The 13,857-nt window shown below is 40.3% G+C and overlaps 2 protein-coding genes across 3 annotated transcripts in view; both read left to right on the forward strand.

Moving 5' to 3' along the window:
• LOC122768764 (sodium-coupled neutral amino acid transporter 3-like) overlaps window positions 1–4,434 on the forward strand; it is a 38,719-nt gene extending 34,285 nt beyond the window's left edge. For both annotated transcript variants that reach the window (XM_044024976.1, XM_044024977.1), the window contains 6 exons: window positions 840–919; window positions 1,210–1,310; window positions 1,966–2,090; window positions 2,177–2,321; window positions 2,997–3,100; window positions 3,967–4,434. In XM_044024976.1, the coding sequence (XP_043880911.1) occupies window positions 840–919; window positions 1,210–1,310; window positions 1,966–2,090; window positions 2,177–2,321; window positions 2,997–3,100; window positions 3,967–4,071 (660 nt within the window). In that variant the 3' untranslated portion in view covers window positions 4,072–4,434. The remainder of the gene's footprint in view (window positions 1–839; window positions 920–1,209; window positions 1,311–1,965; window positions 2,091–2,176; window positions 2,322–2,996; window positions 3,101–3,966) is intronic.
• A 7,009-nt stretch (window positions 4,435–11,443) lies between these two features.
• Window positions 11,444–13,857, forward strand: part of LOC122768120 (guanine nucleotide-binding protein G(i) subunit alpha-2) — a 45,921-nt gene continuing 43,507 nt past the window's right edge. Inside the window, exon 1 of the mRNA XM_044023869.1 lies at window positions 11,444–12,279. Coding sequence (XP_043879804.1) covers window positions 12,162–12,279 — 118 coding nt within the window. The 5' untranslated portion in view covers window positions 11,444–12,161. The remainder of the gene's footprint in view (window positions 12,280–13,857) is intronic.

Raw genomic sequence — 13,857 nt, forward strand, 5'->3', positions numbered from 1 at the left:
CATCCGTTTATTTATGTAAATAAAAAAAGCCTCATTGTTTATGTACCCAGAGTGCATTCTGTCTTTAGTGGCTTCACTTGAACTGTGTGTGAAATTCCAAACTCTAACTAATCTCCTTAAATCTTAGGCTGTGAACAGCTTTTGTTGATTTATGAGTGTTTGTCTGAATTTGTGGGAAAGTGAACAGACAGAGTCCAAGTCCTCAGAAAGTAGACGTTTGCACTCTCACTGTCACAGTTAACACTAATGCAGCCACACGCGGTGGATGACGGCGCGGCCTCGACACTAACGCCGTCTGGTTCGGTTTCCGTGTTTCCTGCGCTGCCGTCGCTCGCTGACGCTGCGTGACGCGTCGTTCCTATCGTGAATGAGTCGTGAACCGTGGGACAAAATGAAGTCACTTATAAACACATACGCAGACAACCTTGGGGCACTTTTGTGGGCGTTTCTCTTCACTTTACGTTTTAAAGCGTTGCCGTCGCCGCCGTCTGTCTGGACATCGTAACAAATCACTTCTGGCGTGCAGCGTGGGAACGTCGCCCTCGCGGCACATGTGAACTCATTTTCATGTCTTATAAAGTTTACGCACTGCAGCTTTAACTTTGCAGAGAATTGAGCAAACAGTGATGTTTATAGAAATCCTGTTGTGTCTTTATTATCGTGCGTAAACGATGACCGAGTGTCCGTTAAACCCCGACTCCTTTACATGTAAGACGTTCTTAATGCTTCGCGTTAATCACACACAAACAATTAGCTCTGTGTGACGTGTCTGAGGAAGTGAAGGCGCAGTAAAGCACACGCTGGAGTATCTATGGTGATTTGTTGGGATTCATTTTCAGACGGCCTACACCATCCCCATCCTGGCGTTCGCCTTTGTGTGCCACCCCGAGGTCCTGCCCATCTACACAGAGCTGCGCAAGTATGTTCCTGATGGGACAGTAACAGTTAGAGTCTTGTTTTGTGCTCATCAAAAGTCACGTGCACTTGCTTTGACGTTATTTTCAGTTTCAGCGCAGCATGAAGTAGTTTGGAATTTTACCGTCCTGCTTTGAACGACAGCTGCTTGTTTCCCGCCTGAGAATGATTTCTTTTTATGAATATTTAATATTTGTAAAGTTCATTCTTGCAACAATAACTACATGTTGTGTTTATGTCATAATGTGTGTGTGTGTGTGTGTTGCATTACACGGCAACATCTTCTTATTTCAGTCCCACCAAGAAAAAGATGCAGCATGTGTCCAACATCTCCATCGCAGTCATGTACGTCATGTACTTCCTGGCTGCACTTTTTGGATACCTAACGTTCTATGGTGAGAATGTAACGTCTTCTATCTGTCTGTCTGTCTAATCCTAATCTAATCCAGTCATTTCTGTTGTTTTCATAACAGCATATAAATCAGAATCAGTACAGTCTGTCATGGCAAGAGATTTTATGGTGCAGTGTCACCCTCTAGTGGTCGTACTCGTGTATTACTGATGAACTATTTTGATAATGATTTGTGAATATTTTCCTGGTTTCTCTGTTCAATAACTTAAGTTAACTAATTACAATACTACAATTATGTGCTTTATAAATAAATACTAAGGACTTATTTTCAGCAGATTAATCAATTACAGAAAACCTTTGTTTGTTGCAGCTCTGCTGGTTTCATGATGTACGAATATTTTTCTTTCACTGAATAACCCTTTAACACTTCAGCCTCAGAGTGTAATGTCTGACTTTTTGCTTATTTTAATCATAAAAAGGCCAGAAAATGTCCTTTAACTAAAATGAAAGCACTCATTTGTTTCCAGAATAACTTTAAATATCTGGCATTTAAACAACAAACACAAATGTGTCGATGTTAAACGGATCATTTTCTACTCAGTCTAATGTCTTGCAACTCATTTCTTCTATTTTCATGTTCCAAGTTCTCATTTTTGAAATGATTAACGTGATGAATGTGATTTGTGTTTCTCCTCCAGGTGAAGTGGAGGCGGAGCTGCTTCACACCTACAGCCGCATCGATCCGTACGACACGCTGATCCTGTGCGTGCGCGTGGCCGTGCTCACCGCCGTCACACTCACTGTGCCCATCGTGCTCTTCCCCGTACGTGGGAATCTTCCGTTCACGTAAATCATCAGGTAAAATACAGCGAAACAGTTTCATGATCATTGTTTTCCTTTTATGAAAAGGTACGGAGAGCAATTCAGCAGATGTTGTTCCCCAACAAGACGTTCTACTGGCCTCGCCACATCGCCATCGCCGCCGTTCTGCTCACCTTCATCAACCTGCTCGTCATCTTTGCTCCGAACATCCTGGGCATCTTTGGGATCATCGGTACGTTTGACCGACGCTGAACCAAAGCAACTGAGAACAACTCTTAATGTACCGGGAACTGTTTGTGTCCTCCCGAAGACGCGTCACGTTATTTTTCTGCATGTTTTTCAAATTTAAAGTTGTATTTTATTCTATGGAGCAGTGATAGCTCAGTGACAGCTTATGTAGTTAAAGAGCTATGATTTAGTTTTGAATCCCTCTCATAATGAACTCTCTGCAACCACAAGGTCTACTTGAATACTTTGGGTGTTCACTTTCAGGATGAGAGTCTTTGGAATGATGCAGATGAAACTCTGCACTTCTGTCTCATCAAAGTCCAACGTGTGAACGTCGTCTATGTCGTGTAAACAAATGCAACAAACTAAAGTAATAAATACAGGTATATAATACTAGAATATATAGAGTAATATAAAGTTTAATATAATACATTTATTATATAATAATATAATCAATAATAATACTTGTTTAATTACAGTTTTGACCAGTCGGTCATTGGAAGACATGTGACTTCTCTGTCCCAGTCCGTCCCTGACCATGAATAATACATTATAACACATACGTGAAGCTGCTTCCCACATAAAACAGCACATTTAAAAGGTGTAACATCATTTATTTACATTTCTGGAGCGTTTTGCATGAATATTTCTTCTTCTTTTGTTTCTTCTCTCTCTCCAGGTGCCACGTCTGCCCCGTGTCTCATCTTCATTTTCCCCGCCGTCTTCTACATCCGTATTGTTCCCAAAGAAGAGGAGCCGATGCGCTCGGTGCCCAAAATTCTGGTGAGAAACACAACGTGAAAGTCAGTGTGCTGTGTTCAGCTGAGGTCAGCGCTTTTAAAATGCAGCATCAATGTGTGGTTGATGAGTGAAAGGCTGACATAGATGCACTTATCTATGCATTTATTTAACAACTGCAAAGTGATCTTTTTGGTAGTGGTACGGGAGAGTGTTAGGGCCAAAAATTAAAAAAGAAAAAAGAAATAAAACATGCATGAACTCTGAGATTAAAGTCATAATTCTGACTTTAATCTCAGAGTTCATGCATGTTTTATTTGTTTTACTTTCTTCCAAAAAATCTTTTAATTTTCATCTCACGTCTGAAGAAACAAATCAAAATCACTTCATCTGCCACAAAAAATGATAATTAAAATGATAATTTTAGATCTACTTTCTTCAGTTTCTTCAGCCCTAATCTAAAATCAAAACTTTTAACCCTTTAACACCGAGCGTATCACAGACGACACGATTTGAGTCGCCGTAGTTTCTTTGTGCTGTCGGAAAAATTCCTATGGTTTCTGAAAGCTGAGACGTTGCATGATGAAGCCAACGTGTGGTTATTCACTCGCGCTGTTGCAGGAAACGAGAGAATAAGCGTCTTTGTCACCACAGAGGAGAGAGTTGGACAGTTTCTGCACATTTGAAACAAAAACCCAAACAAATGTGAAATGAAATGTTCAAATTTAGCACACAAAATGTGTTTTCTTCTTTAGAATTGTTAATACACTATTTTAACATGCATTCAAATGATAAGTAACTGCCAGATATTAATATTATTAAAATATTAAAGCACGTAGTTACAGGGTTAAATGATGTGTTCGTGTATTGTGCAGAATATGTGTAAACATAAGTCTCCCTGTTGCTTGCAGGCTGCCTGTTTTGCAGGGATTGGCTTCCTGTTCATGATCATGAGTCTGAGCTTCATCATTATTGACTGGACGTCGGGCAGCAGTAAAGCCAGCAGCGGTCACTAGACTCTTCAGGTTTTGTATTGTTGATTTAGACCTGTGTGTTGTAATGTTACTGGTTTTGATTTCTTTGGTTTTTGCTGTTGTTGGATAATGTTTGACGTTAAAGACGCCCCCCGTGTGTTCCATCAGAGATTATTGGCCTTAGAGGAGGAGGAGGAGGAGGAGGAGGAGGAGTCTCACTCTAATGATATCACATTTTACTGCACATCCTGTCAGACAATGCACATGCACGTCAGCAGACTTTTCTTGAAAGTGAATTAACTGCATAAAGATTGATGTCGACACTTGTAGGCCGCGCCTTGTGAGGTGGATATAACAACACAATTATTACACTGTAGGACGCTGCTGCTGCTGCTGCTGCTGCTGCTGCTGCTGCTGCTGCTGCTGCTGCTGCTGCTGCTGCTGCTGCTGTCTTTATACACCTGCCCTACTTTTATGATCCTTAATCCATAAACTGCTACTTCTCAGATTAGATTACACAACCTGAAGCTCCTCCCTTAGAAAGGTATTGAATGAAATCTATTTTATGATAGATAATGATCTCATATTTGTATTATTATTATGAATCACTATAGTTTTGCAACTCAGAGGAAAAGTGATAGAAACAGCTTTTGCACAGATTGGTCGATTTTATTTAAAGAAATGTAAACGTAAGTTCAACACGTGTCATGTCTCCTTCACTTTGAATGGAGCAGTGTCAGGTGTTTCCACCAGCGCGACTCGACTCGCCTCGCCTCGCCTCGCCTCGCCTCGCCTCGCCTCGCCTCGCCTCGGCTCAGTGATTTTGCTTTTCCATTAGCGATAGTTCCTGCTCTGGAGAGGTTCCACTGCCGGTCACTGATCACTGGTCAGAGAGCGTCGCCACTGGAAGAGGCACAAGAATCCAAGCCAACAATCCTGTGGAATTGTAGATCATTTAAAAAGACTTCAAAATCCTAAAAACGTGGGTTAATCTCCAACATTTAGCAAATGAAATGTCTAAAATCTCATCATTTAACAGTCTGTGCTCCGGTCATGCACAAAGTACTGAACAAATGTTTTTGAATGAACTGATTCTAATGATTCAGCTACACTGAAAAAGTCACTAGTCCCTCGTTTGTGTGTGTCACGTATAAAACAAAGTCGCGGCAGTTTCATGACTCCGCCCACGTTTCATGCAGCAGAGGATGAAAAAGCCCAAATGGAGTTCTCACACGAGGTCGTTTTCCTCCGTCGTGAGTCATGACACCTGTTGACGACTGTTCCTTTAACGTGTGCAGCTGCTGCTTATTTTAAAGTCTCACCTCCATCAGTGCACGGTGCAGAGCCACTGACTGAACGTGCTGCAGTCTTTTTACCATGAGCACATTTATCACTGCATTTCTCCACAATAGGATTCTAGATGGATATTTTCTATTAAATATAAACTACTCTACTGGATTAAAAACGTCCGTGCACAGAATGAGATGAGATGAGTTCTCTTCACATCACCATGACAACGGAGGAAGCCTCGCTGGAGTTTTATTGTTCATCTGTAACAAACAAGGTTAAAAAGGCATTGAAGGCATAAATCTAAAATAATTCATTAGTATTAAAAGTCGTGTCAGTGTTAACACATAGACAGATGAGGACAGCGGAACCAATATTAGATCATTCTAACTTTTTACTGGAGCCAAGAGTCATGTTTTATGTTAAATAAACACTTGGGCAAAGTTGTCATCATATTAATGTGTTTTGAGCAGCTTTGTCGTTTTTGTGACCGCGCCGTCACAGGAAGAGACGTCTGACGCAAGAATCAAAGCCGAACTGTAGATCCGTTAAAAAGACTAAAATCTCAATAGTGAACTCAGGAGTCAGTGAACTGATTCTAATGATTCAGTCACACTGAAAACAACTGCTTTACAAGTCACTAGTCACTCGTTGTGCAGTGATGACTCCGCCCACGTTGAGTTGGTACTATTTTGTAGTGGAAAACCAACCTAAACCATGCCGAGGCGAGGTGAGGCGAGCTGGGACCACAGGTGGAAAAGGGGCTTCAGTTTAGCTGCAGGTAATCAGAGAGAGGGAACCAAAACAACAACAACAACAACAACAACAACAACAACAACAACAACAACAACAGGGTTTGGTGTGTGTAAATATCTCTGCCTCCAGCACAAGCTTGATTCCTAACAGAGGCGACGACCCCCAACATCACTGTCTCTCTGTCTCACTGTCTCACTGTCTCACTGTCTCTCTGTCTCTCTGTCTCGCTGTCTCTCTGTCTCACTGTCTCACTGTCTCTCTGTCTCACTGTCTCACTGTCTCTGTCTCTCTGTCTCACTGTCTCTCTGTCTCTCTGTCTCACTGTCTCACTGTCTCTCTGTCTCACTGTCTCACTGTCTCTCTGTCTCCTGTCTCTCTGTCTCACTGTCTCACTGTCTCACTGTCTCTCTGTCTCACTGTCTCACTGTCTCTCTGTCTCTCTCCTGTCTCACTGTCTCACTGTCTCTCTGTCTCACTGTCTCTCTGTCTCACTGTCTCTCTGTCTGCTGCTGTCTCACTGTCTCACTGTCTCACTGTCTCACTGTCTCTCTGTCTCACTGTCTCACTGTCTCTCTTCACATTCCCGCTGGTTAGATGAAGCACTTTTTCTCTTGTCTTCAAAGCACAACTTCTCATCATAGACCGTCAATCATTTAAAAAAAACAAAGAAGTGTCCTCACATTTTGCTCAATGGTGTTTTAAGTGTGTGTGAATAAAATCTTTGAATACATGAATAATCAATCAAATGTAGATGACTGTATCGATGGTATAATGAATATTGATGTCTTCTCCTCCAAACGTTACTTGAATTAATGCTTTACTGAGCTTCTCCTGTGAGACGCTGCCATTATTAACTTCCTCCTCTGGCCTGTTTTTGTAGATAAAGAGACGTTTTCTAAGTGTCTGTATTTGACCTCTATTACCCACTCTCTCCACATATATATATCTATATATATATATATCTATATAGATATATGTAGATATACACATAAATAAATATGCAGTTGTGTTGTCAGATCTGGACGTATGACCAGTATAATTATAATTCAAGAGTATTTGTCTCGCACCGTTGATATTTTATCACCTTGTTGTTTTAATGTTTTTTTGACTCTGATTCAGTGATGAAATGATGCAAGAAGTGGAACCTGTTTGTTTTTATTTTCATTGATTATATTCGTGTGTAGATGAGGTTCATTTCTGACATAAACCTACTAACTGGGAGTTGTTAGTGAGCCGGTGCAATTTCATTTCTCATGTTTTAAAGGTAAAAAAATCCGTATTTCAGTGAGTGCCGTGTGTATAATAAGTGTTGTCCTGTCAATTTGTTACACGACAAACCTCTTTTAAATCGATCTGTATTTGATTGTTTCCCCCGTTGATGTATCCGTATGCAGAGGGGAAACCACTGGGACCTGAATAGATAAGTGTGTGTGTGTGTGTGTGTGTGTGTGTGTGTCGTTTATATTAATCCTGGAAGAATAACAAAGGATGCACCGTGTTAGTGGTTAATCTGAGGACCGTGTAGTATTATTATTATGATCATTATTAATAATAAATATTAGACTAAACCACAAATATTGACACTTGGCCAGCATTTATAAATAATGTACATAAATGTATACCCTTTATATTCGATATGCATATCTAGTTTGTATAATGTAAATAGTTATTAAGGTTTAAGTCTAATGGAAAAATATAAATGTAATCATTTTTCAAAGTGCTTTTAAACAGTTTTTCTTTTTTTTTGTCCTTCGATCCACGTCTATTTTCTTGTATCTCGATATATTTTAATATGTCCCCGGCAATTATTGTACTGTACACAATGTTGCAATAAAGATAATGAGGAAACAGAGCGGCGGTGTTAGTGTTTCTGATCGTGCAAACGGCAGAAGGGTTGGAAATTTCAGGGGTGACCAATCACGGCCCTCGGTTAGATGTCGTACGGCCCGCAGCTTCGGCTTTATAATGTATTATTTATGGCCAGGGACGGACTTGGACAATTGGACTAAGAAACCATGTTATGTGGAAAGAAAGGCCATTTTTTTAGATTTGTGACATTTCCATTTAAAAAGAATAATCGTGACAATGAAAATTACATTTTTATAAAACAGTGCATTTGTAAGTAAATATAACTGTTAATAAAAGGGGGACCATTGAAAGTCTTCACATTACCAAACATCTAAATCAATAGGGACGTTTCACACTATGTACATATTATATCAGTCTTTAATTGTTCCATGTCTGACGTACTGTGTACACATTTAAGGAAATGCACGCACACACACACACACGCACACACACACACACACAGACACACACACACACACACGCACACACAGACAGACAGACAATTGTTGTATTACAGAAGAAAGCCACAAGAAACAATACAGGGATCGAACAAATACAGTATTCAAAAAATGTCTTTTATATTGACATTCACATTCAATTCAACAAATATGTTCAACCTACTCTAGCTTTATTTTGGTTTCTTGGTAAGAAAATAAAGTATTACTTTTAGGTACTTTATAGAAGACTGGTCGTAATGCTATGCATCATATTATGTGAGACTGTGCACACCTGGCATTTGTTCTTAACTTTAAACCTTTGTTTTTTAAGTTCCTTAAGCTTTTCTGTACCTTTTATTTGTATTTATCTATTCTCTATCTTGTTCTTGTGTTTTTGATTTGAACGTTTATTCGAACACAGAGACATAATCTTTCTTCTTTTCTTTTGTATGTATGAAGAAAATAGTGTATCATGCACTGACACACAGTAAAAGAACATTTTATTTCTTCACTCCTTTTCATTCTTTTTTTTTTGTTTTGTTATTTTCGTTAATTGTTTTATATGTTAAAGTAATTCATTAAATTAATGAAATAAACTTAACGTAACCTGGGTTAGGGTTGTTTTTGCATTGTCCCTGAAAAAGTAAAAAACATGAACGCGTTGACTGTAAACAATATTACAATCTGACTAATGAGGCAAATAGGCTGTTTGTCAGCAATAAAAGACATCAGCAATACACCTTTATTGTAATTTTTAGACATTTCACTAGTTAGTTTAGTTTCACGGAAGTAAATACTGTGTCTTTTTAATAATAAATGACCTTGTTATCTCACTTTACCACATTTAAAAAGGATGAAACGCACTACAAAAGGAGTTCAGTTATGCTTCAGTCCACCAGGTGGCACTATAGAGCTGTGGGAGAAGAGGACGTGCTTCACTATAGTGACCAAGGAGGACTGTCTCCCTGCCACAGGTGTCTGATCACTGTCTCACTGCCACAGGTGTCTGATGGCTGTCTCACTGCCACAGGTGTCTGATCACTGTCTCACTGCCACAGATGTCTGATGGCTGTCTCACTGCCACAGGTGTCTGACTGTCTCACTGTCTGATCCCTGTCTCACTGGTGTTTGATGACTGTCTCCACCACCACAGGTGTCTGATGGCTGTCTCACTGCCACAGGTGTCTGATGCTGTCTCACTGCTGCAGGTGTCAGATCACTGTCTCACTGCCACAGGTGTCTGATGGCTGTCTCACTGCCACAGGTGTTTGATGACTGTCTCACTGCCACAGGTGTTTTAAATCCTGCACCTGCTCGTCTGCCCTCTACAGACATATGAGGTATGAGAGAATGGGTTTTCTTCTATAAAGAGCTAAATGAATTCAAGTGTGCTGCTATAATAAGACGCCGCCCATTACAGAGCCACAAAGCTATAATTGGTGCAATTATTTTGAGTAATGCATATTTAACGGTTGTCCAGTCTCATGAATAAAGGACCTGTGACCTGCACTGTGAAAGTCAGACTGTGAGTGAGAACATAAAAATATTTAGTGTTTGTGGCTTCTTTTTTGTTTACATTATTATGTTTAAACATACAATTTATACAGAGGCTATAAGAATGTGTAATACAGAGTGTCTTATATCCTTTTCTTATAGCACAACCTAGGCAATGAAGAAGAAAAAAAATGTTTTCACCAACTATATAAACACACCTGAGCAAAATGTACTAAAAATGTGTAAAATCAGATTGTAATTGTGAAATACATCACAGTTGAAAGTTCACTTGGCTCATTTTTATGAACAAAAAGAAAGTACTTTTTATCACTACTAAAAATGCGATATAAAATGAATCATAATACACATAAAAAAAACCCTTGAATATGTGACCTATACACTGCATGCAGGAAACTCAATTGGAGTTGCATGGTGAAGGGAACAGCAGCAGCCGTGATTGGCTCATGTTCAATATCATTCAAGACAAAATTGTGATTGTGATTAATATACGATTGTGTTTATTTATCACTGGTGATTCTAAAGGAGGGCGGAGCCGGGGGCTGCAGACCCACTTGTCATACCTCAGATCTTAAAGTGTCTGTCTCTTGTTCATCGTGTGTGTCTGGTGAGATACTTGTACTTTTACTCAAGTATTACTTTTAGGTACTTTATAACAAGACTGGTATTGACTGTATCACAGTAATTATATGCATCATATTATGTTATGTTCTTAACTTCAAACCTGACTTTGACACTTCTTTATAAAGTTCCTTAAGCTTCTCTTGATTCCCTCGTCTGGTGGTAATATGTGTGTGAATGGCAAAAACCACAGTGTACAGCAGCTTTGAGAGACTGTGATCAGGTTAATCAGCATTGTGTGAACTCGTGCTTTGAATATAAACAAGTCTGTTACATTCAAAGCAATGTTGAGTGTAACAGACTTGTTTACATATGAATCTCACACATTGGACTTGTTTATATATAAATGTTGCGCATTTAAATGTGTAACATTTAAATGTGAACAAGTCTGTTACACTCATGCAACGTTGCTTTGAATGGAACAGACTTTATATTAGACTTTATGTCGCATTAGAGCTTTAAAAGGTGGAGCCCTGAAGTAAGTGGTAGAGTTTAGTTACTGTGGAGGAGGTGTCAGGGAAACACGTACAAAAGCAATATTCAACCAATACATATATGTATATATTTGTATATATATATATATGTATATATATATATATGTATATATATATATATACGTATATATGTAATGCAGAAAAGGGCCATCACTCTTTCAAATCACTATTTTTGATGCATCATGACAAAAACTCGTCAATTTAAGGGTTAAAAACTTTAAAATTCAGCAATATTTGATATGTATTATGAGTAAAATTTGTATAGCTTCATTTTTTTCTGTTTGACTATCCATCTATCTATCTATCTATCTATCTATCTTAATACTAAAGCTTTGCAGACCCTTTCCTTTAGTGCCCGCGCGTTTGACTTCATTTCCCATCATGCACCAGGAGTGGGCGTTCCCTGAGTGTCTGGAGGAGGCTGGCTCTGCTGCTGCTGTAGCAGGAGGAGGAGGAGGTGGCGGTTGTGTGTGTGTGTGTCGCTGTTCGTCGGGCGGAGGAGAACTTCACGGCGCTCCACGGGTGTGGCTTCGAACGTGATAAATCTCAACACGGGGGTAAAAGAGGAATGCCTCGGGGTAACTGAAGCAAACAAAGATTGAACACACACACACACACACAGAGAGAGAGGGGGGAGTGTTGAGGGCGTGTGTGGTCGCAGACTGTGGGGAGTACGTGGGCTCGGTTTCTAAACAGCTGGAGTATTCTTTCTTTCTTCTGCTGAACTTCGTGGCCCGTGTTCGTGGGTTGAACCTGCTCCAGTGCTGTGCGCGAGGAAACTGCTTAAAGTCCGTCGTCCTTTTTTTTAAAAAAAAAAGTTGAGTCAAGTTGGAGTTTTTTTGGGGGGAAGGACCGTTGAACAACTTCCACGAAAGGAACACACCAATGCGGCTCTAAGTGACTCAACAACCGACAGCGTCCGTGGGAATCTGTGACTTTTAAAAGAACTCAATTCCAAGTTCGCAGCTGGAAATTGTTGGTCCTCGAGCAACGTCACGTTTGTCGGCACTCTTGAAGAACAGGGAAGTCGCCTCTCACGCCACTTGAAAGCCCTTGTGTTGTTTTCAAAGGGGGTTTCGGACTCTGGGCCGTTTTTCTTTTTCTTTTTGACTTGAAATACATTTCACAGGTAACATTTCCCCACTAAACAGCAGACCTGAAGCGAGCACTGGGAACCATGGGTTGTACGGTCAGTCAGGAAGATAAAGCCGCGGCCGAGAGGTCTAAGATGATTGACAAGAACCTCAGAGAAGATGGAGAGAAGGCGGCCAGAGAAGTCAAACTGCTGCTACTGGGTGAGTGGATCTGTCTGTCTGTCTGTCTGTCACACACACTGTACACACACACACATGTGCCTGCTTCACTTTTTCCACATGACCTGACAGACAGACAGACAGACAGTACACACGCTCTTTCCACTCTTTTCCCCCTCCTGTCTTCTAGTCTGTGAACATGAAACCTGGTTTTCTAACAACACCCACAAGAAAATGCTCGACTCTGACTTAAAACGTAAAATGACGTCAAAAATGTCCAATTACACAAAGATAATAACGACATTACTGTGTGAGCAGCAAACAGTACACACAACACAAAGAAGAGAAAGACAGACGGTCAATAAGTGAAATGACTACAAGAAATGCACTGTACGCTGCTGTGCCACTTTATTAGGTACACCTGTACAACTCCTAGTCTAATTAGTCTAATCATCACATCAGCAGCAACTCGGTGCATTTAGATGTGAAGTTCATGGTCAAGTGGACCTTGAAACAGCAGAATAAGGGGAGAAAGGTGATAAAAGTGCTCAAATACTGGTATTCTCACAAATCTCCAGTGCAAAAAATACCTTGTTATCGGAGAAGAGTGTGTTTGAGGTGATAGAAATGCAACATTAACTCAAATAACCGTTCATTACAACAAGCAGCAGCATCACATATCTGTTTATTAGGTACAAATACTGCATAGATGTTCTTGTAATACTAGTCATTTCTGTAACGCTGCCCTTCACAGTCCAAAGCTCTCAATCACCAGTGCTTGCTTACTATTTATTGTCATTGTTATTATTTATTATATGAAACACTGCACATTTTGCCGGCGTGTGACTAAGGAGTGGAGTGTCATTCCTTTGAGTGTGAAGTGAAATACTGGCGGCACAGGTGCACAGGAGAGAAGTAGACAATCACAACACAAACAGATACCGCTGCTACACGCCGTCATCCCGTCGTCTGCACATGCAATTCCATAATTCACAGTATTGCTTCACAGTATTGCTGCAGGTTGATTCATCGTTGGTACAGACCTCGGCAGATGTGGACAAACTGTGCAACTGTGTTAAAGGATAAACATGCCGCCACATCACCACCTCTCAAACATGATGGTGTTCACGTGTGTGCTCTCTGTAGTGTTTTACGTCCTGTGGAGACAAGCGGTGGCAGCAGCCACGGCCACGACACCACAAATTCATGTGTTTGTGTTCACCGGGCCCAGCGAGCTTGACCCGACGGTGATGACGACTTCACATGTTTGAACAGTGGCATGACCTTGCTTTTTATCAGTAATCTTGCTACCATGTCACCCTTTAAAATGACTACGCTGTGCAGATGATGTATTTACGACTAATTTCAAAAAGCTAATGCTCCAGCAGGGTAGTAGAAATGTGCAAACCCTTGTGTTAGTGAAGCATTTACCTGATATAGATTCAACTGATCCAGTTATTTTGACCAACCTGAGATCAGCTTGTTCCTAAACATTTTTAATAACTGACTTAAGGCAGATTTCGAGTGTCTGTTGTTTGTTTGTCTGTTTACTTTTACTTAGTCTAATAGTTTGTGGTGGTTTCCTCCCAGCAGGACTGGACTGATGGGGTCAAACATGGC

Source organism: Solea senegalensis, linkage group LG4 (assembly GCF_019176455.1).
Source record: "Solea senegalensis isolate Sse05_10M linkage group LG4, IFAPA_SoseM_1, whole genome shotgun sequence".
Classification (NCBI taxonomy): Eukaryota; Metazoa; Chordata; class Actinopteri; order Pleuronectiformes; family Soleidae; genus Solea; species Solea senegalensis.